The sequence below is a fragment of the Pseudophryne corroboree genome, chromosome 3 (assembly GCF_028390025.1).
Source record: "Pseudophryne corroboree isolate aPseCor3 chromosome 3, aPseCor3.hap2, whole genome shotgun sequence".
NCBI lineage: Eukaryota > Metazoa > Chordata > Amphibia > Anura > Myobatrachidae > Pseudophryne > Pseudophryne corroboree.
This window is the reverse complement of record NC_086446.1, coordinates 579,476,090-579,503,483: the sequence shown is the minus strand read 5'-3', so window position 1 is coordinate 579,503,483 and position 27,394 is coordinate 579,476,090. Positions and strand designations below refer to the sequence as shown.

The 27,394-nt window shown below is 46.2% G+C and overlaps 1 protein-coding gene across 2 annotated transcripts in view; it reads right to left on the bottom strand.

The window, feature by feature from the left end:
- LOC135056348 (transmembrane protein 150A-like) overlaps window positions 1-27,394 on the bottom strand; it is a 333,474-nt gene that overhangs the window by 71,906 nt on the left and 234,174 nt on the right. For both annotated transcript variants that reach the window (XM_063961396.1, XM_063961395.1), the window contains exon 5: window positions 9,597-9,724. In XM_063961396.1, coding sequence (XP_063817466.1) covers window positions 9,597-9,724 — 128 coding nt within the window. The remainder of the gene's footprint in view (window positions 1-9,596; window positions 9,725-27,394) is intronic.

Here is a 27,394-nt window from a genome sequence, read left to right as displayed (position 1 = left end):
TTCGTTCACCCGTTTCTCCTTTGTTTTCCTCCAAGGTACAAAGACATCCGCTTGGAAGAAGAATTTGACAACCTCTTTTATACAGACCATTGATGAACTATGCTACAAGCCCCAATTTCCCTAGTGACTTTAACTTTTACGATAGCCCAATACTTTAGAGACTGTAACTTTATGGACAATGGAACAACTTTTGCTCGTTATTTATAGCAAAAGCACCGAGAGACATCAGACAACATGTACATCAAGACAAGACTTCAGACAAGACCTCAATCATCGAATGCATATTAAACTCACATAGTTTACGACTGCATTTATAATAATTGCTTCTTATCTTCACCTCTACAACCTTAAGGTAATGACACACATAGTCGATAGGGAATATAGATACAGATATCAGCACTCACATATCCCCCCATTCATGTATCATCAACTAAATGTGCTCCCCCATTTGTTGCAACCAAAAGCCGAAAAGAGCTCGGTAAAGTTTGACAGCCCATCCACAGACCCGTAATACGGGATAAGAAAGATTCAAATTTATACTTCGCAATACCTCGAAGCTTGATTTAAAACACGTACGGCACGATGATACATGACCCCTCAAACATGGATTCATACACACATGCTTCTACTATCTCACTAGGTCATACTTTTGTCCCACCTGCTCCTCTCCTCCCTTTACCCAATCATAAAATGGTATTTACATTATGACATATATTTTTCTTTTTTTGAACTGTTTTAGGAAGTGGCAGTTATTGATGACTGCCAAAGGGTGGACTGTCAAAGTCGGAAAAATATCATGCTACACGTTGCCATATATTCACCTCATGCGCTTGCCCGCTGCACGTGCACATTCTCTCCCGTGCGTGCGGATACTCGCAGCTGCGTGATGGCGCCTCCTCGGCCATGCGCTCGAGCGCGTGGTATGTGCATTTACGGTAGAGTTTGTGTGCGTCTAGCGGGCGACTCAATCGTTAAATAATAAAACCAAATAGTATGTTTTATAGATAATGTTCCCCTTAATAATGACTGTAAGTTTGTTTAATGTAACTGGTCGCTGGACAGAGGAATCCCTCTTTGCATGATACGAAGGGTCAGACAGGGTTTGAGCATTGGTGTTTGGTACCTAACTAAAGAACATTTTATTAGGAACAATCCGGTGCTGGTTAGGTAAAGATTAATCGCTCCTGCGTATAGTTATGTCTATTAGTAGTTTCTGGACATTTACTATATTTGCGGTTCATTATCCATGCGGCGGGAATTCTGTGATTCCCTCCCACCTGAGCAGTTTGATATAGTCACAGCCCACCTGTTCAAACTAACCTATGACCTTTTGTTATAATGCGAGGAGACATTCCTGTGTCCAATGAACAATAAGATTGTAGGGCCCTTTGTAGTACACTGTATGTTGTGTATATAAGGGTCACTGTTCCCAGACCGGCCAGTACTCTCTCTCTTCAACATTTATCTCTGATAATTGGAGGACTGGATCCGGTTGCGCTAGCGAGTGTTCCCCGTATGGTATGTTTCTCTGTGGCCACTTTGTTACCCGTTTTAATGTTAGCCATTCATTCTTAGCCGATGTATTTGTGTTTGCGATCGTTCGCTATTGTGTATATTTCTGTTTAGTTATTCTGTTAGATATTAATGTTAGCCTGTAGTGTATGAACTGTTAACTGTTTTTTTCCCTTTTTACTTAGCTAAATATTGTTAGTAAAGGTGTTGGAACCTTAGTAAGGAGTGTGTTTCACCATTTGTTATTAAGGGTTGCTGAGCATCTCAATCGCTCAAACAGCTAGCTTACAGACCAAGGTTAAACAGTATTATATCATTGCAGTATCTCAACACTAAGAATTACAGTATAAGCATACTCTGTGTAAGGTTTAAAAGGTTATTATCTGTGTGTACGCTCGCTGTGTGTATTCCGTACTCACAGCGCAGCGTGTACGTAACTTGCGTACCACGTGCGAGGTCTTTGTACGCAAATAGCGTACGAAGTGCGTAGCACGTGCACGAGGGACAGCGGCCATTACGGCTTCATGATATTAGTAAATAGCTTGTGTTCTAAGGTATACAATCAGCTTTATCACTCCATATGTCTCTTGGAGTCGGCATCACCAGTCCACTGTCGGGTCCATAAGACACGCCTAGCAGAAATAGACATAGCGTTTATCCTGGAACCCAGTAAACTAATGTTTCTTTGAGCATCCCTCATATACAAGACCGCATCTTTTATATGCCCTAGGGTCAATAAAATGGTGTCCTTATCAAGAGTCTCAATATCCGTTGATAAGGAATCTGTCCATGCTGCTACAGCACTACAAACCCAGGCCGACGCAATAGCCGGTCTGAGTAACGTACCAGAATGTGTGTAAATGGACTTCAGGGTAACCTCCTGCTTGAGGGTAGCCGTATCTTTGTCCACCCTAGGGGAGGATTCCCACCGTATCCTGTCCTGCGACGGGAAAGGATACGCTGTTAGGATCCTTTTGGGAATCTGCAGTTTTTGTCTGGAGTTTCCCACGCTTTTTCACATACTTCGTTCAGCTCATGTGAGGAGGGAAAGGAGACCTCAGGTTTCTTTCCTTTATACATGTGTACCCTCGTGTCAGGGACAGGGGGTTCCTCAGTGATATGCAACACATCTTTTATTGCGATAATCATATATCGAATACCTTTAGCCACCTTTGGCTGTAATTTTGTATCATCGTAATCGACACTGGAGTCTGAATCCGTGTCGGTATCTGCGTCAACTATTTGGGATAGTGGGCGCTTCTGAGACCCCGAAGGTCCCGGCGACATAGGGACAGGCATGGGTTGACTCCCTGACTGTGCCCCAGCTTCGGCTTTGTCTAGCCTTTTGTGCAATAAATTAACATTTGCACTTAAAACATTCCACATATCCATCCAGTCCGGCGTCGGCACCGCCGACGGAGACCTAACATTCATAAACTCCCCCTCCTCCTTAGGTGAGCCCTCAACCTCAGACATGTCGACACACACGTACCGACACACCACACATACACAGGGAAGCTCTTTTCTGAAGACAGGTTCCCCACCAGGCCCTTTGGAGAGACAGAGAGAGAGTATGCCAGCACACACCCCAGCGCTATATGACCCAGGAATAACACCGTAAATTAATGTTTACCCAGCAGCGCTGTTTTATGTATCTGCGCCAATTATGTGCCCCCCCTCTACTTTAAAACCCTCTGTCACCGTGTGTCAAGCAGGGGAGAGTCCGGGGAGCTTCCTCTCAGCGGTGCTGTGGAGAAAAATGGCGCTGGTGAGTGCTGAGGGAGAAGCCCCACCCCCTTGGCGGCGGGTTTCTGTCCCGCTCAATTTTTTCAATACATGGCGGGGGCTCTTTTTATACATGTACAGTGCCCAGCTGTACATGTATATATACATCTGTGCCATAAGAGAGGTTTATATTGCTGCCCAGGGCGCCCCCCCCCCCCCCCCCCTGCGCCCTGCACCCTTACAGTGACCGAAGTGTGCGAGGTGAAGGGGAGCAATGGCGCACAGCTGCAGTGCTATGCGTTACCTCAGTGAAGATCCAAGTGTCTTCTGCCGCCTCAGATGGGTCTTTTCCTCACATACTCACCCGGCTTCTTTCTTCCGGCTCTGCGAGGAGGACGGCGGCGCGGCTCTGGGACGGACGGCGAGGGTGAGACCTGCGTACCGATCCCTCTGGAGCTAATGGTGTCCAGTAGCCTAAGAAACAGAGCCCTGAACTCAGAGAAGTGGGTCTGTTTCTCTCTCCTCAGTCCCTCGATGCAGGGAGTCTGTTGCCAGCAGGCTCCCTGAAAATAAAAAACCTAACAAAAATGCTTTCTTACAGGAAACTCAGGAGAGCTCCTGAAATGCACCCAGTCTCCAGTGCACACCCAGAGTCAAAGTCTTTCTTAAAGTGCCCATGTCTCCTGCGGAGCCCGTCTATCCCCATGGTCCTTACGGAGTCCGCAGCATCCTCTAGGACGTTAGAGAAATTATTTTTTTCAGACATTCAATGCAAGTATTCATTGTATTACTTTGTGTTCTTTTATTACAAGTGCAGAAATTACCATTAAAGTCAAAACGGATTGATCAAAACCAAACCAACATCAAATTGCCTGGGGAGAAAATTACTGAATGCAGCAATATATCCTGACCAACCGTGTCTAAGAAGACATCAGCTTAGAGAGAAAAACAGTAAGCATTGGGCAACAATGTGCGCAAGGCCGTAGCAGGGCGATAATGCGTTCTGGCCAAGGTAGAACCTGAGTGCCCAAAGCGTCCTATGGACATGCTGGGTGGCTCTCCAGGCTCCAGTTCCTGGCACCCTGTAAACCAGATACAGATGCCACTGGAACAATGACTGTGGCGGCTGATGGCTACAAAACACTCCTAGTTACAGCTCTGAGTGGGTGGAAGCCGTGATCCCTAAAATTTCTATAATAAACATTTAATAAAACTGCAAGGCAAAACAGTTGCGCAACTGCTGAGGAAGTGACTGCACAATTCAAGTTGTGGTTCTAGAAGACCATTGTAACAAAAATGGTTTGACAAGAAATCCACAAACCAGATTATAATATGCATAACGCATTCATTTATCCTGCCAATGTGGTGCAAAGAGCACATACAAAATGGCTATAAGCAGTGAAGGAAGACTGCATTGTCCACAGGGCCGGCAACAGAAATCTTGGAGGCCCGTACAGTGATATCTCTTCTGCACCCTCAGATTATATATATTAAAACGCAACGGAATTTGTGCTATATGACAAATTGTGTATTATATATATCTCTAATGCACCTCCGTCTCTCCTTCCTCCCACACACCCCACAGCCTGTCTCTCCCCAATGACTCCATGCTGCATTCCCGGCTCCCTAAAGTCATCCAAAGCCCTGTATCCTCTCACCAATCCCCTCTTATCCGGTAGAGAGACTCACCTGTGCTGTGCTTCCCAGAACCGTGCACCGCACAGCAGACCACACCAGAGGAGGCCGGTACGGGGAACAGGAATCCTAGCCAGCGGAGCTGCTGCCATGTCCCGTAACTGCCTGCAATAGAGCAGGACCTGGAAGAGCGGGCACACAGTGACTGTGTGAGAGAGGCTCCTGTCACTCTGAGGCTGCAGCCACACCGCCTCCAGCTCACTGCCCTATTTTGACAAGATGGCTTACATCCCTGTAGGGCACTTATCAGCACATACCGTGGGCCCCTCTGATCCTTGGGGCCTGGTACAGTTGTCCCCTTTGACCCCCTCCCTGTCGCCAGCCCTGATTGCCCAACACCATGTTCTCAGCAAACAGTTACATGCACAACTGCAATTAAGTCAGTAGGCTAACATTTACGATGTTGATATTGTTAAAATGTCAACATACAACATGTCAACATTCTCAGAATGCCCACATATGAAATGTCTACAGTGTCAGACTGTTGAAATTAGGTTTAGAATGTGGCAGGATTATTAGAGCTAGGCTGCATGCAGGAAAATTAGAGTTAAGGTGGTACACACGTAGAGATCCCATCTTAAAATCTAAGCCACAGGTTCTCAAACTCAGTCCTCAGGAACCCACACGGTTCATGTTTTGCAGGTCACCTGTAGATTTTTAAAATGTGACAGTTGGTGATACACAGTGCACCTGCTGGGTGACATGGAAAACGTGAACCGTGTGGGGTCCTGAGGACCGAGTTTGAGAACCACTGATCTAAGCAATCTGACTGGATTGTTTAGATTTTAAGCAGCGCTCTCTCGTGTGTATGCCCCCCAGCGATAGCCGCATCGCTATCGCCGGTGCTAGATTGAGCCTGCATTCAGTGAGCAAGGAAGTGAGCAAGCCCAGTTTTTCACGGGCGAAACGCATCTTCCCAGAGCTTCAGGCAGCAGCAGCGGCAGGTCCCACACAGCACACCTCCTCACATCCACAGCGGCAGATCTGTGCAGGGATGGGTGAGTTACCACGGGGCCCACACAGCTGCACTATCAGAGGATCTGCTCAGAGATATCCTCCGGTGTTTCTCCCGTCAGTTTCCATCGCGGTAGCAGAGCTGGCCATACACCACACACATCACATGTTTCCCGAAGCTTCAGGCGGTTGCAGCGGTGGGTGCCACACAGCACATCTCCTCACATCTACAGCAGCTGATCTGTGCAGGGACGGGTGAGTCACTATGGGGCCCACATAGCTGCACTACCAGCGGGTCTCCTCCGGCATATTCTCCGGTGTCTCTCATGTCATTTTCCTTCGCGGTAGCAGAGCTGGCCATACACCACACACTCAATGTGTAATTCATTGCAGGGACCAGGAGAGAAAAACGGCACCTACCAGCAGGAGCCAAGGGTTTGCAGATTTCACCCAACACAGTAGGACCGTGCTTGGGTGTCAGCCTGGGCACACTATTCATAGGTAGCCAGATAATCAGAGGAGGCTAACCTAGAACCCTATAAGTTAGTTTCACAACAACAGCAATAGAAGCTGTTTAACTTTCTAACAGCCTTATCCGTTTTGATCACATCATACAGCAGGATTGTGTAACCCGGTGGTCACACTATGAGGGCCTCTGTCTGCAGATATTATATGCTTATCTACAGGTGTAATCATACATAATTAACCATAGGTGTAGTTCATAACACCTTGTAGCCCACTGGTTGTTCTACCTTTTTGAGGCTTCTGTCTGCAGACAGTACACGCTTATCTATAGGTGTAATTACAGCTGCTTATCCACAGGTGTAACTGTATAAATGCTTTTTAGCTCACCACGGTGATTCTATTACCTCTGTGTTTACACACAAGTGCTGTTTAAACTCTTTACTGCCTTATGTGTTATGATCATATCATAGGTGCAATTACAGCTGTTTATCCACAGGTACAGCTGCTTATCCACACGCTATACCTTTGTGTTTACACACAAGTGCTGTTCAAACTCTTTATTGCCTTATGTGTTATATGACCATATCATAGTATAGGACTGTGTAGTTTGTTGGTTACACTCTTATGGGCTTCTATCCCTAGATACTACATGCTTACCCACAGGTGGAATACTTATCCACAGGTATAACTGTGAAAAAATTGGCATATGTCTCACACTGGTTATTCAATTTACCTTTAGTTTGGTTATAGATCAGGTTGGAAAAGAGAATAACCCCACTCATATTCCCTCTTCACCATCAGGGACACTCATTGGTGATCCAGTAACTTCACCTACGGCATTTTTTCAACTGGTAGGTTTATCCTACTGCTTAACACCAACAGCAGATCCCGCTCCCCCATTGCTTTGAATACCCTTTCACTGGCATCACCCTCTGTCACCATCTCCCTGGGGTCACCTTCTCAGTCACCCACAGTTGGCATCGACTGCCGTCACCCTCTCCCTAGCATCACCCTCATCCTGTCACCAGCTCCCTGGTATCACCCTCTTCCTGTCACCAGCTCCCTGGTATCACCCTCTCCCTGTCATCCAGTGACTTGCTAGGTTGTGCCTGCATGCAGGCCAATCTAGCACCGGCAAGAGTACTGCGCATCGCTATTGCTCTGGGGCATACACCTGGAAAGATCCGTGCTTAAGTTCTACGCAATCTAGTCAGATTGCTTAGAATTTAAGCACTGATCTCTCCGTGTGTACCCCGCTTTAGGCTGCCTGCGGAAAGATTAGCGTTAGATACTAGGGGGATGTTAGGGTTAGACTGCATTCGGGAGGATTAGAGGGGACATTAGGTTTAGGCTGCCAGAAAGAGGAGTTTAGACACTAGAGGATTAGGGATTAGGTTTTGGGGAACAATACATTGCAGAACGCTATAGAATCAAAGGTCTGTCCCAGAGAGGACAGTCACATGCCTGCCAGGACACCGAGGCCACACTGGAGCCCCTGTAGCTGTCAGGAGCGTGAAAGGAATAGCAGGTTTTTTTTCCTGCAGCCGCTGGATTTTGTTATTCAATTAGAGGATAGAAAATGGGACACTGTAATTTCTATAGAAATCCCTGCATCTTTTATTCATGCACATCCAGAGCAAGTATGTTTTTTCTTAAAATTGTTAATTTTATTAAAAGATCACCGGGACTTGCTGTAGCACCACGGCAGCGTCCCCCCTGAGGACTTATTAATCAATTGGAAGTTTCCAATTAATTTAGTCTGTAATTACTCACCTTCTGAGGCAGCGTCTTCGGCATCCAACGTCTGGAGCCCTGTCTTCTGCAGTAGCGTGAGTATGTAGTGTTGTGTGAGTGTGTGTAAGTGACCCCATGAGCAGGCCACTGGGAGAACTACATCTCCCAGCAGCCCTTGCGCCTCCCAGCAGATCCTGGGACTCCCAGCAAACCCTTCCCCAGTGTAAAGATAGAGACCACCGGACAAGCAAGTAATTTTTTATAATTGTAATACAGGTACTCACACTGTGGGGTCTTCAACGACGAAAACCCTGCAACCATTTTTTTTGAAATTGGAAAATGCTGGTATCAGGAGTGAGGTATGTAAAGTTTTTATACAGATGGGTCCACCTTTATCTTGGCCTTTAATAGGATTAACTGAGCCAGGGCAGTCAGACTTAATCCCCTGCTGTAATGACTTAATCTCCTGATGTATTGTTCTCTGTATTGTATTGCAGCTGAGAACAATAGACAAAGTGTTTATGTTAATAAACCATGGTGTGCATAGGCGCAGCAAAGAACTCAAGATAAAGGTGGACCCATCGGTACCTCACTAAACCTCATGCCCAATTGAATTTCCTACTATGATTGTCTACATTTTCATGCTGACATTATGACTGTCAGCATACCATGCCACAATAACAAAAAGACCTCTACAGCCCCGGTTGCAACAGTGAAGAGTTCTAATGAAGAGTGACTGCAATCATTGCTTCCGGTGGTCATTTCCTTAGATGGCAATGGCAATACTAATTATAACTTCCTGGTGCGCAGCGATCACCTTCACATAACGATCACCTTCACTTGTTTCCTAACTTCCAGGACATTAATGCCCAAAATCTACAGAACACATGTGAATGAGTATGACACGTCTCGGCTCTTACCTGTAAATCACAGCCTTCTCAGTCATCAGGCTTGAACACTACTCTTCTGAAATGTGCAGGAGGCTGATACATTTTGGTTAGCTCCCCTGGACTTTTGGGAAGACTAAGAGTCTCTGGCATGCTACTTGCTGCTACCCACTTCCCGAGTGACGTGGGCAGTCTGTATGGCTGGATGACGTGATTTGCATCATGCCCTAAGTTAACAATGCTGGGTAATGCAGCTTTGTACAGTGTTTGCCATTATTTTTCAAAATAGCTCCTTGTGATAATTAAAGACCCTGTTGAGCGAGTTTACAGATAATTCAACAAATTGTCAGAACTGAGGGTGCCCCATGCTAGGGATCTCCCCCAAATATTTGATGACTTCACCTTGTATCAGCTAATAAGACGGTCTTATCCTATAACCTGCTGTGAGCAGGCCAGTCTCCATACCTACTGTCACCTTCTGGCAAGTGTCCAGTGTGACAATGAAGAATATGATGGTGCTGATCTGGATTACCAGTAGTGAAAATACTTTAAAAAGGAAAAACGCAAACATAACAAAAAGTAATCTTGAACACTACCATGAAATGGATTGTGAGAGATTCTTACCTGAAAACTACCAACCATAGTGAGTCCAGCAGCACAAATCCACCCCAACACAAATGCTACAGTATTCAACAGGGAGGGACCATAACGTTCGATCACAAAGGCGTATCTAAGTAGCCCAATGAGCATCACTGTAAGACAAACGATAAGATAATAAACACAAGTAAACATTTCCAATAAACTTTTTTTTTTTTTTTTTTAAGTAAATGGAGAGATTGCGTAAACTATATACAGGTTGAGTCTCCCTTATCCAAAATGCTTGGGACCAGAGGTATTTTGGATATGGGATTTTTCCGCATTTTGGAATAATTGCATACCATAATGAGATATCATGGCGATGGGACCTAAATCTAAGCACAGAATGCATTTATGTTTCATATACACCTTATACACACAGCCTGATAGTAATTTTAGCCAATATTTTTTATAACTTTGTGCATTAAACAAAGTGTGTGTACATTCACACAACTCATTTATGTTCCATATACACCTTATACACACAACCTGAAGGTCATTTAATACAATATTTTTAATAACTTTGTGTATTAAACAAAGTTTGTGTACATTGAGCCATCAGAAAACAAAGGTTTCACTATCTCACTCTCGCTCAAAAAAGTCCGTATTTCGGAATATTCCGTATTTCGGAATATTTGGATATGGGATACTCAACCTGTACATAATTAGAGCAAAGTGGGAAGAATTTCAGAACTTGTAGAAATTGTGACTTATTTCAAAACTAAAGCACCAGCACAGAACCCCTGCTAGCTAAAAATCTCTTAATCTCCAAGCAGAATTATCCAACATACCATTAGTTATTAATTACCAGTTATTTATGTAGCGCACACATATTCTGCAGCACATTACAGAGAATATTTGGCCATTCACATCAGTCCCTGCACCAGTGGAGCTTACAATCTATATTCCCTGCCACATGTACACACACACGCTTGGGTTCATTTTTGTTTGGAGCCAATTGGCCTACCAGTATATTTTTGGATTGTGGATGAAAACAGGAGTATCTGGAGGAAACCCACGCAAGCACAGGGAGAACATACAAACCCCACACACTTAGGGCCATGGTGGGAATAAAACCCATTACCTCAGTGCTGTGAGGCAGTAATGCTAACCATTACACCTTCTGTGCTGCCCGATGACCATGAACTCCAGATCTCATAGATTGCAAGCTTCTAGGTGTTTAGCCCTTTGCCCATATGTACTGTTCCTTTCCCCTCTTTTGCTATTCTCCCCATCCTGACTTGCATGCTTCCAGCGGCCCTGCACATAACTGCTGCCACTATCAAAGGCACATGTTGCAGCCAGGCCTGATTTTATTGTTATGATTTTTAGTAACTGGAGTACTATGTTCATTTTGCTTTTGTTTGTACGGGACTCTTATAAGAAGTTGGTGATGGATGACTGATTGATAGATTATAGTAATAGAACCACATTTTGACATAATGGGACTTATTCTGAGGTGGACGCAGCTAAGGCAGATGCATCTTTATGCTAATGCTGCCACTGATTGTAGAAAACTAACGCTGGGTACAAACTAGATAAAGTGTACCCACCCCGACATCACTGCCGACGGGACCCGGCATGCGGCAAGTGTATACACACTAGTCCATGCCGGGTCCGACTGGCGGGGTTTGTGTGTGTGTGTTAAATATGTGTATCACCAGTGACATCCCCCCATCAGCCCCGGGGCGGCTCTGAAGCAACTTTTTTTTTTTTAAATGAGTAAATTTTTCAGCAAAAATTAACAGATTTTTTTTTAAGCGTGTGTTATTAAAATAAGGTTATTATTGTGATAAAATCGTCACTTGTCTCGCCTGTGCATTTTAACACTAAAACAAAAAGGTGAAAATCTGATTTTTAATGTACTGTATGGTTACTCACCAATAACACCATGACAACCAGGATTCTAGTACAGTATAGCTGCTATTACAGCTTGGATGCACATTGCTTAAAACCACAGGAGCTGCTGGGAGTTGTAGTCTAGCTCTGTGATTTGCGCTCAGTAAACAGCGTGTTTTAAACTACAAATCCTGTCAGCCTACAGAACTTCTCTTTGTGACATTCCCAGGAATGGTTAAACCTGAGAGGGCCCATCCTAGGAAGGAGGCTGGGAGCAATGAAAGGCGAGAAGGAGCCCAGGACAATGAAGCTTCTAATAAGGTAATTTTTTTGGCACTGAGAGGTGTGTGCTGTCCTTAGAAGGGCAGCAAGGCCCTTTGGACCTTGGGCCTAATTCATAGCTGATTGCAGCAGCAAATTTGTTAGCTAATGGGCAAAACCATGTGCACTGCAGGTGGGGCAGATATATCATGTGCAGAGAGAGTTAGATTTAGGTGGGTTATTTTGTTTCTGCGCAGGGTAAATACTGGCTGCTTTATTTTTACACTGCAATTTAGATTTCAGTTTGAACACAGCCCACCCAAATCTAACTCTCTGCACGTCATATCTGCCCCACCTGCAGTGCACTTGGTTTTGCCCATTAGCTAACAAAATTTGCTGCTGCAATCAGATGGGAATTAGGCCCCTTGTTGGATGTTGCCCTATTGTTGCTAGTTGTGAAGGGGCCCCCATAACAGTTCAAGCTTCAGAGCCCCAAAAAGGTTGGTCTGACACTGCTTGCAAAGCCAACAGGGGATGTCACTAGCAGGCCGTGAGAGTGTGCATATCATGGATACACACTAGATGATGTACCTGATGTATATTTTCGACCCACGTCAGAACGATATATCAGACTATATATCGGCAGTGTGTAGCTGGCTTAAGACACCCACATGCAGCATCTTAAAATGGTGCACCATCCATTATGCCATTGAAATCTTTCTGTATAGTATACATACTAGCGGCCTTAATGGCATAGAGCTACATGCCTTTACAAAAGTTCCTCTGTGTGATACTGAAGACTACAAACTGGAATTTAGTTAATGTTGACATTGCCCAGTTTGTAGATGTTAGCAGAACAATGTTACAATCCAAGGTATTTAATACCATGAATGTGTTGTGTGGGTACCAGTGGCGTAACTAGAAATTTTTCTCCCCCAAGCCAAAAAATTCTTCGGCGCCCCCCCACCCCCCATAATTGGCACTATTAAAGGGATAAATGTGCGCGCGCCTCGCAAAATAGGGTGTGTGGCTTCGTTGGGATGGGTGTGGCTTCACATAAAGGGGCATGGCATTGCAGGAAAAGACTACGTTATACCCCAGTTTTCCAACCTGCACGCCCAGACGTTAGCCACCACTGGAAAGAAAAATAATCCTGATTCATGCTCCTTACAGTATTTGTAATTTTTCCTCCTTATAGTAATGCCCAGTATACATTATGCCACATACTGCAATGGCCCTTAGACATTATGCCACACACAATAATGCACATGACACAATATGCACACACTATAATGCCCCCGACACATTATGCCACACACCGTAATGCCCCCGACACATTATGACAGGAATCGCAATGCCCGTTATACATTATGCTACACACTGCAATGCCCCTGATACATTATACCACATACCACAATGCCCGTGATATAGTATCAAACACACCGTAATGCCTGACACATTATGACAGGAATCGCAATGCCCGTTATACATTATGCTACACACTGCAATGCCCCTGATACATTATACCACAATGCCCGTGATATAGTATACAACACACCGTAATGCCTGACACATACCGCAATGCCCGTTATACCCTCTGCTACACACCGCAATGCCCGTTATACATTATGCCACACTGCAATGACCCTGAGACATTATACCACAATGCCCGTGATACAGTATGCCACACACCGTAATGCCTGTGACACATTATGACACACACCGCAATGTCCGTGATACATTATGCCACACACCGTAATGCCCATTACACATTAAGTCCTACAGTAAGGCTTCTAATTACTTTTAAAATTACCTGCTCGTTGCCAGGGGTTTTCATGCTCACGGTGTCATGCTCGTTGCCAGGGGTATCATGCACTGGGTGTCATGCTCGTTGCCAGGTGTTTCATGCACTGGGTGTCATGTTCGTTGCCAGGGGTTTCATGCACTGGGTGTCATGCTCATTGCTAGGGGGTAGTGCTTGTTGCTAGGGCTGTGCTCCCAGTGCCACATATGTCCCCAGTGCCAGATATTACCCCACAGTGCCAGGTACTCACATGACCCCAGTGCACAATATAGCCCCCCCCCCCCCTATGTGCCAGGTACACATATACCCCCCCAGTGCCAGATATTCCCCCAGTGCCAGCTATTCCCCCCCCCAGTGCCAGATATGCCCCCAGTGCCAGATATCCCCCCCCAGTGCCACATATGCCCCCAGTGCCAGCTATTCCCCCCCCCAGTGCCAGATATGCTCCCAGTGCCAGATTCCCCCAACCCCCAGTGCCACATATGCCCCCAGTGCCAGATATTCCCTCCCAGTGCCATATATGCCCCCTCCCCCGCCGCCGCTGCTCCCCCGCTGGTTTGTGTTGGAGGGACACGGAGGGCACAGCGCGCGCCTCTCCTGTGTCCCTCCTGCATCTCCGGCGGCCGCGGGTCTAATAAAGAAAGTGCCGTTCGTGAGCTCTGATTGGCTCACGAACCGGCACTTCTTCTATTAGACCCGCGGCCGCCGGAGATGATGCAGGAGGGACACAGGAGAGGCGCGCGCTGTGCCCTCCGTGTCCCTCCAACACGGCAGGGAAGGTTAGTAGGAGCAGATTGACATGCGGACGCTCGTCCGCATGTCAATCTGTGCTAAATCAGTGGCGCCCCCGCAGCCCCTCGCCCCCAAGCCACCGCGAGGGCTGCGGGGGCAGTAGTTACGCCACTGGTGGGTACATAATTTTCCACTGCATTTGCCACAAAGAGGGAACTATAAGACTGTGAGAAGAAACGTTTACAAACTAAATAAAGCCATTAAAGGGTATAAATGACAAATAGTTTTGGGTGGCTTGCGGGCAGCACCTTTGGTGCCCTGTGAGCAGGTAAAAGCTGGGGTAAGGGGAGAAAAATCATCTGTGCTGCTTTTGCACTTCAGTCTGACAAGATATGAAATTGGCTAAAAAAATAAATGTAATTAATCCTTATTGTGTCTGTCCACACTGCTACATAAAATCTAATTGTAGAAACTTGGCTTGTGGGATTTGCAACAAAGTTCTTTGGGACGAAAAATGCATGTCCTATGGAACTTCAAGTTTAAACAGATAGAGAGAAAAAAATATCACACTGGGAAAAGTATCAGAAATCCAAGTTAACTGTGTAAGCACAAAGAGAAGAATAAAGATATTACAACACAAAAAAATAAAAAAAAAATCCACAAAACAATAAGTCCTTATGCCCTAGGCCACGATGTAACACAAGCTATCCTTTGTACACAAACTGATTCTCTTTCTAGAATCTACATAACACTTACAGTAAACACTGCACATGGCTTTTAAAATACTGAAGACACAACACATAGTTCACGCCTGCTTGTGAGATGTGTTACACTCCGCAGAATATTACATTTTGCCACACATTCAGGGGTATTCAAATAAATTGCCAGCTAAAATCCCTGAGGTACAGGGAAAAGCTATTCAATTAAATTGCCTTTTATTCGTGCCTCAAAATTGGCGTTTTGTGTCTCAGGCATGGAAACCCACCGATTCCACTTAAACTGCAGAATCAATGGGTTTTTCACACTCGTGAATCCCAGATTTTGGCGTTTATATGGACTTTACTCAGATATCACGGATTCACTCTCAGGGTAATCCGCACTAATGGAATTGCTCCTGGAAGGCAATTAGCCACAGTGCTGAATATCCCCCACTGATTCCCATCTTATACAATCAGTAATTAAATGAAATCATATACAATCAGAATAAAATAACCGCCACTTATACTATTCATGAACAGCAAATACAAACAATACAGGGATGAATATGGAGTCTGTATATTTTGTCAACATTCACCATGAAATTCACACTGTCAATATGGTCAGTAAGCACCATTGTGATATTGAGCATATTGACACTGAAGGCAACCGTAACATGTATGTCGGCATAACACTTGTGCTGACTTTTCACTCTGTCGACAAGTCATATGTCAACATTATAACATCTGACATTCTGGTGGTGTCACTTTGAATGTCGACAATCTGACTGCATACCAATGAATATATCTGCTGCAGAGCTCACAATTAATATTAAGACTAGTTCTAACCAAATTAAGGACACCAGTGATACAATGTATAAGGTTGTTGCTCAGGAGTGCAGTAATGGCACCACTTATTGTTCTAATTCTAGTTCCAGAAATATAACAAATCAGTGAAATAATTTCAGAACCTTGAGAAATTAACCAAATAAGGGGGACATTTACTAAGCAGTGATAAAAGCAGAGAAGTGAGCCAGTGGAGAAGTGGCCCCATCAACCAATCAGCAGTTCTGTGTCATTTTATAGTATGCAAATTATAGATGTTACGTCAGTGCTGATTGGTTGCCATGGGCAACTTCTCCACTGCCTCACTTCTTCGCTCTTATCACTGCTTAGTAAATGTCCCCCTAAGTATCTGCATACCCACCCAGAGCATTGAATTTGCTAAAATCTTGTACAGGTTGAGTATCCCATATCCAAATATTCCGAAATACGGATTTTTTTGCGTGAGACCGAGATAGTAAAACCTTTGTTTTCTGATGGCTCAATGTACACAAACTTTGTTTAATACACAAAAGAATTAAAAATAATTGTATTAAATGACCTTCAGGCTGTGTGTGTATAAGGTGTATATGAAACATAAATGAATTGTGTGAATGTACACAAACTTTGTTTAATGCACAAAGTTATTAAAAATATTGGCTAAAATGACCTTCAGGCTGTGTGTATAAGGTGTACATGAAACAAATGTATTCTGTGCTTAGACTTAGGTCCCATTGCCATGATATCTCATCATGGTATGCAGTTATTCCAAAATACGGAAAAATCAGATATCCAAAATACTTCCGGTCCCAAGCATTTTGGATAAGGGATACTCAACCTGTATCAACGTATAGCTTTAAAACACTGCATAAAGTATACTGGAGATCTGAGAGTACAGCAGCAACCTGACCAGTGCTAATTAATACACACATCCAGACCAGATCCATTAAATAGCGTGACCTATAGAAACACTTAAAGCTTCTTTAATTAAATAAAAATCAGTGGAGATACTTCGGCATATACATTTTGGAAGTCGATGTTTTTTTTTTATAACAGTCTGATCAGTTGTGCATACGGGTGTAGTACGGTATGCCGGCGCTCGGGCTCCCAGGGACCAGCATACCGGCGCCAGGAGCCCGACCGCCGGCATACCAACAGCGTGGCGAGTGCTAAGGAGCCCCGTGCGGGCTCGCTGCCCTCGCCACGCTGCAGGCACGGTGGCGCGCTACGCGTGCCACACTATTTTATTCTCCCTCCAGGGGAGAATAGCTGTCGGTATGCCGGGTGTCGGGATTCCGGCGCCGGAATAATGTGCGCCGGGATCCCGACATTCGGCATACTGAAGACCACCCGTGCATACTGCTGGTTTCCATTTTGGTAAAGGTTTCACAGTTGCTTGATTGTAGTGTAAAGAGGAGTTTGAATCTCTCCAGAACGCTGATAGCTGGACAGGTGGCTACTCTCATTATGAGGTGTAGAAGTTTGTTTAAACATTTATTAACTCTAGGAGACAGCTTCAATTATGCATGGAAGCAAGTGGCGGGTCAGCGCAAACAGCAGAAGGCAAATTCTGCTTGCAGCCTAAAGGAGGTGCAAACAGGATCTGCTTACCCTACGAAGCGGGACAGATGCGCAATAGAATCTGGCCCTAAGAAGGGGGTGAGAAAAAAATACTCAAACTAGAGTAGGACAGACTGGGATGAAGGACATCAATTTTCTAATCTCTGACCCAGTAGGGTGTCAATTTAGGGCACCACCACCAAAGGTTGAGTCATGTGTGTGTTTTCAGGCACACTAACAGTAGTTTGTGTCATTTTAGTGGCATTTATACTGGAGGGGAAAAAGTACCTTTAAAGTAGAATTGATATATATTTTCAATATACTGGCAATCCATCACCTATTCTCACTTCCCCTCAGTCAAGGATTTCTACAGTAGAATGAATGCATAAAAAAATATTGTAAAATAGTGAAATTTGACCACTGGAAGCAAAATAAAATACATATTAATGGGGTGCTTGATTCAAAGTATTGCTGAAAATCTATTCGTAAAGGACAGTCTAGAGTAAAAATCAGAGAAGTCAGTCAGCCTCCAGTAATATATGGTTTTCGCTGGAAATTGCAGACTGCAACATATGGGATTTAATGAACTGGATGTGAGCAAACGTTTATTTTGATGTGCTCCAAATGTGGCTGGGGAAACATGCTGTGTTTTTTTCCCTTTGGTTGTGAACCTCAAGATATTGGGAAGAAAGAGAAACAAACACTGCAGATGTTAGTACATAGAGAGAGAGAGAGAGAGAGAGAGAGAGAGAGAGAGAGAGAGAGAGAGAGAGACACACACACACACAGAGTTAGTGCATCTGGATTCAGTACTTTATAATTAGCAAGGCAATACTTATTCATGTTTGTCACATTTAAACTGCCATCTTTTGTGTAGAGATGCATGAATCTCACTCGCATTGGTAGCTTTTTTCCCCGCCCAGCAACTAGTGATGGTCCCCGTTTCCAGGGAGGAGACAGAGCGTTGCGGGAGCGGACGTGGCTGAACAGGGGGTGGTGCGAACGGGGGCGTATCAGGGTATGATCGCGGCGGCTGTGTGATGTCACACGCAGCCGCCGTGATGGGTAAGATGGCGCCGGGTCTACTGCGTCCGCAGATTAGCTGTGCCGGCAGGAGGCATCAATAATTTTTACGATGAAGAAAAAATAGTGAGCCCGGAAGGGGCTCATTTGCGCTCGTCCAGCTGCCGGCATTCAGGATCCCGGCACCGATATGCTGGGCGCCGGATCCCGGCCGCTGGCATAACATACTATACCCCTTTACAGTATAGGTCAGTTTTCCCAACTTCAGGGGGGTATATTTACGTAATGATTTTTCATCAATCTAAAAACAACAAATATCAACCTAAATCAATTTGTATTTCAGGGGCTAATACACATGTACAGCACTAACAATTAAAATTGTATATTAAAAAATCATTAGTACACGTGTATAGCTCATATAAAACGATATAGTCAGATTTAACAAGATTGAAAAAAAAGTATATATATACACACATATATATATATATACACACACACACACATATATATATACACATACATGTACTTATATATATACACACACACACACACACACACACACACACACGTATCTCCCAACTGTCCAGAATACAACAGGACAGTCCCGCTTATTGGACACTGTCCTGCTGTCCCTCCCGAGGGTCACAGTGTCCCGCGGGTGGGTTAGGGCGGATTGGGAGAAGCAGCGCATGCACATGGCATCTATTAGTGCACGGAGGGCTAGCCTGGGCTGCCCAGCTGCTCAATGAGAGCTGGGCACGCCCCCAAATTATGAAAACGGGGGTCGCAGCGATAGGCTGTGCCCCACGACACACTCCTCATGAGGCCACGCCCCTCTTTATGCTTCGCGGCAGATCCCAGGTTAGCAGCAACAAAAGACATATATATATATATATATATATATATAAAACCAGTTTTATGGTAAGAACTTACCTTTGTTAAAACTCTTTCTGCGAGGTACACTGGGCTCCACAAGGATTTGACAATGGGGTGTAGAGTAGGATCTTGATCCGAGGCACCAACAGGCTCAAAGCTTTGACTGTTCCCAGAATGCAATGCGCCGCCTCCTATATCACCCCGCCTCCCTGCACAGGAGCTCAGTTTTTAGTTAACCAGCCCAATGCAGTAGCAGGAAAAGAGACGACAACGGTTAGTAGCCACAGACACTACACTCTCACGACAGTAGAAGTGTCAGCGGCTAATGCCATACCAACCCAAAGAAGCGAAGTGCGTCAGGGTGGGCGCCTTGTGGAGCCCAGTGTACCTCGCAGAAAGAGTTTTAACAAAGGTAAGATCTTACCATAAAACTCGTTTTCTGCTGCGGGGTACACTGGGCTCCACAAGGATTGGACAATGGGGATGTCCTAAAGCAGTTCCTTATGGGAGGAGACGCACTGTAGCGGGCACAAGAACCCGGCGTCCAAAGGAAGCATCCTGGGAAGCGGCAGTATCGAAGGCATAGAACCTTATGAACGTGTTCCCTGAGTACCACGTAGCCGCCTTGCACAATTGATCAAGGGTCGCACCACGTTGGGTCGCCCAAGAAGGTCCAACAGACCGAGTAGAATGGGCCTTAATGTGATCAGAGAGACCAGCCTTCACATAAGCATGTGCAATCACAATTCTAATCCATCTGGCCAGAGTTTGCTTGTGACCAGGCCAGCCACGTTTGTGAAATCCAAACAAAACAAAGAGAATCAGATTTTCGAATAGAAGCAGTTCTCTTCACATAGATACGGAGAGCCCGTACTACATCCAAAGACCGCTCTTTGGGAGACAAATCAGGAGAGACAAAGGCCGGAACCACAATCTCCTGATTAAGGTGGAACGAAGAAACCACCTTAGGTAAATATCCGGGACGAGTCCTAAGAACCGCCCTGTCACGGTGAAAAATCAGATATGGGGAACTACAAGACAAGGCACCCAGATCCGACACTCTTCTAGCAGAGGCAATAGCCAGCAAGAACACCACCTTAGGGGAAAGCCACTTAAGGTCAGCTGAACCAAGAGGTTCAAATGGAGGCTCCTGCAACGCCTCCAAAACCACCGACAAGTCCCAAGGAGCCACAGGCGGGATATAGGGAGGTTGGATACGCAACACACCCTGAATGAAAGTATGAACATCAGGTAAAGTCGCAATTTTTCTCTGAATCCACACCGACAATGCAGAAATATGAACCTTGAGGGAGGCCAGACGCAGGCCTAAATCTAGGCCTTGCTGCAGAAAAGCCAAAAGTTTGGCTGTACTAAACTTGGAAGCGTCATAATTGTTAGATGCGCACCAAACAAAGTAGGAATGCCAGACCCTATGATAAATCTGAGCAGAAGCCGGTTTCCGGGCCGCAACATAGTTTTAATGAGCCCCTCAGAAAACCCTTTAGCCCTCAAGACGGAAGCTACGAGAGCCACGCCATCAAAGGTAGCCGGGCTAGGTCCTGGTAGACACAGGGGCCCTGAACGAGGAGGTCTGGGCGTTGTGGAAATAGAATTGGACGCTCTGACGATAGGCCTTGCAGGTCTGAGAACCAGTGCCGTCTGGGCCACGCTGGAGCTTTGAGAAGCAGATTTCCTTTTTCTTGCTTGAACATCCGAATTACCCTGGACAGGAGTGACACTGGAGGGAACACGTACGGCAGCTGAAACCTCCACGGCACCGCCAGCGCATCCACGAATGCTGCTTGAGGATCCCTTGTCCTTGCTCCGAAGACCGGAATCTTGTGATTGTGTCGAGACGCCATCAGATCCACATCTGGAAGACCCCACATTTCCACGAGGAGTTTAAACACTTCTGGATGGAGGCCCCACTCACCGGCATGCACGTCCTGACGAATGAGAAAGTCCGCTTCCCAATTCAGGACTCCCGGAATGAATATTGCCGATATTGCCGGAAGATGGCGTTCCGCCCAACGTAGAATCCGTGAAACTTCCTTCATTGCCAAACGGCTTCGAGTGCCGCCTTGATGATTTATGTAAGCCACTGTGGTGGCGTTGTCAGACTGTACTTGAACAGGACGGTTCTGAATTAAATGCTGGGCTAGGTTCAACGCATTGAAGACCGCCCGCAATTCCAAAATGTTGATCGAGAGGAGAGATTCCTCCTTGGTCCACCGACCCTGCAAGGAGTGCTGCTCCAGCACCGCGCCCTAACCTCTTAGACTGGCATCTGTCGTCAACAGGACCCAGTTGGATATCCAGAAGGGACGACCTCTGCATAATTGTTGGTCCCGTAGCCACCAGTGTAGCGACAGACGGACCTCCGGAGTCAAGAAGATCATTTGAGATCTGATCCGGTGAGTCAGGCTGTCCCACTTGGCTAGAATCGGCCTCTGGAGGGGGCGAGAATGGAATTGAGCATACTCCACCATGTCGAATGCTGATACCATTAGGCCCAGCACCTGCATTGCCGAATGTATCGACACTTGCGGACGAGAAAGGAAGCAACAAATCCTGTCCTGAATCTTCAGGACTTTCTCCTGAGACAAGAACAACCTCTGGTTGTGAGTATCCAACAACGCTCCCAGGTGCACCATGCTCTGAGCAGGGACCAGGGAGGATTTCTTCCAGTTGATGAGCCACCCGTGGGCTTGTAGAAACCGGACCGTCATATCCAGATGACACAGGAGAAGATCTGGGGAATTTGTCAGGATTAACAAGTCGTCCAGATACGGCAGTATCCTGACCCCTTGACGGCGGAGTACCACCGCCATAACTTTGGTGAAGACTCGCGGAGCCGTTGTTAAATCAAAAGGCAACGCCCGAAACCGGTAATGTAGGTTGCCAATAGCGAACCTCAGGTATTGTTGATGTGACACTGCTATAGGAATATGCAGGTAAGCATCCTGTATGTCCAGGGAGACCATGTAGTCCCCAGGTTCCAAGGCCAGAACTATAGAGCGAAGGGTTTCCATACGGAACTTGGTAACCTTCACCAACCTGTTCAATGCCTTGAGGTTGAGAATGGGCCGGGAGGATCCATTCGGTTTCGGGACTAGAAACAGCGGAGAATAGTACCCCCGGCCCCTCTGAGCAAGAGGTACCTGTACTACGACTCCTGTATCCAGGAGGGTCTGTACCACCGAGTGTATAGTTTTTGCCTTTGTCTGGTCCAAAGGGACGTCTGTCTGGCAAAATCGATGAGGGGGTCGGTATTTGAAGGCAATGGCGTAACCTCGAGTGACGACTTCCCGTACCCAGGCATCTGAAGTGGTCTTCAACCATTCCTGGGTATACCCTAGAAGCCGGCCCCCCACCCTGGGATCTCCCAGGGGGAGGCCCGCCCCGTCATGCGGCAGGCTTATCGATCTTGGCAGCTGGCTGACGGGCAGCCCAGGCTCTTTTGGGCTTCGGCTTACCAGGTTTGGAAGTGCGTGCCTGCTTATGGTACGCCTGACCTTTTGCTTTACCTGAAGGACGAAAGGGGCGAAAGGACGTACCTTTAGCCTTCGACACAGAAGGTGCGGTATTAGGCAGACAGGCAGTAGCCAAGTCAGCCACAATCTTATTTAAGTCCTCCCCAAACAGAATATCTCCCTTGAAAGGGAGTACCTCCAGGGTTTTTCTAGAGTCCAGATCCACAGATCAGGATCTCAGCCACAATATCCGGCGAACCAGGACTGACGTAGTAGAGGCCTTGGCTGCTAGGATACCGGCATCAGACGCCGCTTTTTTAATATATCTAGACGCTGTGACAATATAGGACAAGCATCGTCTAGCATGGTCAGAAGAGATTTCAGCTTCTAACGCCAAGGCCCATGCTTCAATAGCCTCTGCAGCCCATGTAGCTGCAATAGTGGGCCTTGTGCAGCACCCGTGAGGGTGTAAATCGCTTTCAGACAACCCTCCACACGTTTATCCGTAGGCTCTTTTAGAGACGTGACGGTAGTGACAGGTAGAGCTTAGGAAACCACCATCCTAGCCACATGCGAGTCTACTGGAGGAGGCGTTTCCCAATTTTTAGACAGCTCTGGCGCGACGGGATAGCGAGCCAGCATCTTCATTTGAGGCACAAACTTCGTACCCGGGTTTTCCCAGGGTTTCTGACATATATCCACTAGGTGGTCAGAGTGAGGTAAAACTTGCTTAACCACCTTCTGACGCTTGAACCTATCTGGTTTCTTAGGAGGGACGGATGGCTCGGGATCGTCCGTAATCTGCAGAATTAATTTAATAGCCTCCAAAAGGTCAGGAACATCCACATGTGAACTACCCTCCCCATCAGCCGTATCCGAGTCAGAACCTGAGTAGTCAGTAAATGTGCCGTCTTCATCAGACGAGGTGTCAGTGACAACAGTGGATCGTGAGGAGATAAGCGCTCGCTTAGAGGACCTCTTGGCCTTAGGCGAGCGTTGGTCAGACTTTTTAGTAGTCAAGGACTGGTTCAACTTCTTTAATTGAACAGATAAATCGTCCGCCCACGGCGGGTTAGCTGCAGGGACCACATACGGTTGTACCGGCATTGGGAGTCCCATAGGTGGAGTTAGTTTATGAACTAGCGTATGCAGAAGCGTGGAAAAAGCGGCCCACGGTGGGTCAGTATGTGCCTCCGTTGCCACAGTCCCACTGTGGGGCAAGAAGCCCCCAGAACAAGAGCCCACAGCTGCTATATTCTCCTCATATGGCCCCGTGGCGTCAGCAACACCGGCAGCGTGTTCAGCCCCAGAACCGTTACCCTCAGAAGCAGACATGATATAACTTGCAGTATGAAGTTAACACAGTACAATTATCAGCACCACTATACCTCTGAACCCAAACCCCTGCGCAGTGTAGTCAGCACTAGCAGAGATAAAGGAGAGATATGGTGACTAAATCACAGAGAAAAATACGTAATACAGTATATCTTTGTGAAAATCCTATATTAGATAACACCTGACGCACCAAGCCCCCTCAGGTTATGGAATATAGGGATAGCAGGTTGAGTGAAAGACACGAAATGGACACCACTCAGCTACCAAATGCACACACAGAAAGTTACAGTTTGTACAATACTTAAGTGTCATGTAAAGGCACAGCGCTGACAACCAGGTGGCTTTACATAGGAGGATTTGCCCAAGCAGTCCCAGGAACAGTGAGCTGAGGGATAATGGCGCCGCAGACACCGACAGGGAACACTTGCTGGAAATGGCGCGCTGGGGGAGGGGCTTCAGGTCTAAGCCTTATCCCCTCTGCTGGCAAAAAAAAACGGGTACTGTGGGCGATAATAAGAATTTACTCACCGGTAATTCTATTTCTCGTAGTCCGTAGTGGATGCTGGGTACTCCGTAAGGACCATGGGGAATAGACGGGCTCCGCAGGAGACTGGGCACTCTTTAAAGAAAGATTAGGTACTACATCTGGTGTGCACTGGCTCCTCCCTCTATGCCCCTCCTCCAGACCTCAGTTAGGGAAACTGTGCCCGGAAGAGCTGACATTACTAGGAAAGGATTTGTAATCCAGGGTAAGACTCATACCAGCCACACCAATCACACCGTACAACTTGTGATAACTATACCCAGTTAACAGTATGTACAACAGCTGAGCCTCATTAAACAGATGGCTCAGAACAATAACCCTATAGTGAAGCAATAACTATATACAAGTATTGCAGAAGTCCGCACTTGGGACGGGCTCCCAGCATCCACTACGGACTACGAGAAATAGAATTACCGGTGAGTAAATTCTTATTTTCTCTGACGTCCTAGTGGATGCTGGGTACTCCGTAAGGACCATGGGGATTATACCAAAGCTCCCAAACGGGCGGGAGAGTGCGGATGACTCTGCAGCACCGAATGAGCAAACTCAAGGTCCTCCTCAGCCAGGGTATTAAACTTGTAGAATTTTGCAAACGTGTTTGATCCCGACCAGGTAGCAGCTCGGCAAAGTTGTAAAGCCGAGACCCCTCGGGCAGCCGCCCAAGAAGAGCCCACCTTCCTCGTGGAATGGGCTTTGACTGATTTAGGATGCGGCAGTCCAGCCGCAGAATGTGCAAGTTGAATCGTGTAACAGATCCAGCGAGCAATAGTCTGCTTAGAAGCAGGAGCACCCAGCTTGTTGGGTGCATGCAGGATAAACAGCAAGTCAGTTTTTCTGACTCTAGCCGTCCTGGAAACATAGATTTTCAGGGCCCGGACTACGTCCAGCAACTTGGAAGCCTCCAAGTCCCGAGTAGCCGCAGGCACCACAATAGGTTGGTTCAAATGAAACGCTGATACCACCTTAGGGAGAAATTGGGGACGAGTCCTCAATTCAGCCCTGTCCATATGGAAGATCAGATAGGTGCTTTTACATGACAAAGCCGCCAATTCTGACACACGCCTAGCCGAAGCCAAGGCCAAAAGCATGACCACTTTCCACGTGAGATATTTCAACTCCACGGTCTGAAGTGGTTCAAACCAATGAGATTTTAGGAAATCCAACACAACGTTGAGATCCCAAGGTGCCACTGGAGGCACAAAAGGGGGCTGAATATGCAGCACTCCCTTAACAAACGTCTGAACTTGTGAAGCCAGTTCTTTTTGAAAGAACATAGACAGGGCCGAAATCTGGACTTTTATGGATCCCAATTTTAGGCCCATAGTCACTCCTGACTGTAGGAAGTGCAGAAATCAACCCAGCTGAAATTCCTCTGTTGGGGCCTTCATAGCCTCACATCAAGCAACATATTTTCGCCATATGCGGTGATAATGTTTTGCCGTCACATCCTTCCTAGCTTTTATCAGCGTAGGAATGACTTCAACCGGAATGCCCTGTTCCATCAGGATCCGGCGTTCAACCGCCATGCCGTCAAACACAGCCGCGGTAAGTCTTGGAACAGACAGGGCCCCTGCTGTAGCAGGTCCTGTCGGAGCGGCAGAGGCCAAGGGTCCTCTGAGATCATTTCTTGTAGTTCCGGGTACCAAGTTCTTCTTGGCCAATCCGTAACGATGAGTATAGTTCTTACTCCTCTCTTTCTTATGTCAAAGTCAGAAAAATGTCTCAATGCACGTTGCCATATTTGCACCGCACACTGGTCCGCGCTGCGCGTGCGTGCGCTCTCCCGTGGATGCGCATACCCGCAATAACGTGCACTCGCAGGCGCGGTATGCGTATTTACGGTAGAGTTTATGTAGTCGTAGCGTGCGACTCATTCGTTACAAATGTTCACAATTAGTGTAGTTTATAGATCATGGTCCCTTTGATAGATTCTGAAAGTTTGGTTAAAATACAATGTCCCAGAGCTGAGGAATCCCTCTTTATATCGTACGAAGGGTCTAACAGGAATCATACAGCAGTGTTTGGTACCCATCGGAAGAGTATTTAATTAGCAATATTCCGGTGTTGGTTTGGAGCGTATTAATCGCTCGTGCGAATAGTTATGGACATAAGAAGTTTATGTCCATTTCTATTAATTACACATACTCAGGTATGCGGCGGGAAACCCAGTTTCCCACCCACCTGAGCTGTTGGAAATCGTCACAGCCCACCTGTATGAATCACCCTATGACCTTTTGTTATGATACAGGGCCGAATTCCTTCGGCCAATGGACAATGGGATTGTAGGACCAGGAGATTGCATTGTGTGTGGGGCATAAATAGGCAGGCCGACCACATCCAGCTCTCACTCTCTCATCAACGGTTATCTGCTGATAGCCGGGAGCTGGATATCGAGGCGCAGGCGATCATACCCTTTGTGCGTAAGTTTCTCTCCGTTATCATTGTCTCTCTGTGAGCCAATTTCTCTCATCTCATCTCTCTCTCTCTCTCTCTCTGTTCTGTTCTCTCATATCTCCCCTAAACTAGGCTAGTATTGTATTGTATTAGATAGTATTGTATTGTATTGCATTTAGGTCAGTGTAGTATTGTCCTTTTGTATTTATTGTTTAGTTCTGTGGTTAGGAAGTCTCTGTTATATTGTAGTGTATCATATGTACTGTTATCCCCTTTTACAAGTATATTAGACATAATACAGTTAATAGGCCTTGGAACCTAAACCAGTATCTGTGTATTTTCTATAGTGATAAGTGTTCACTTGAGCGTCGGTGACGCTCAAGCAGCTTTGTAGATAGTCAGGTTACACAAGGTTGCACTTACACCCT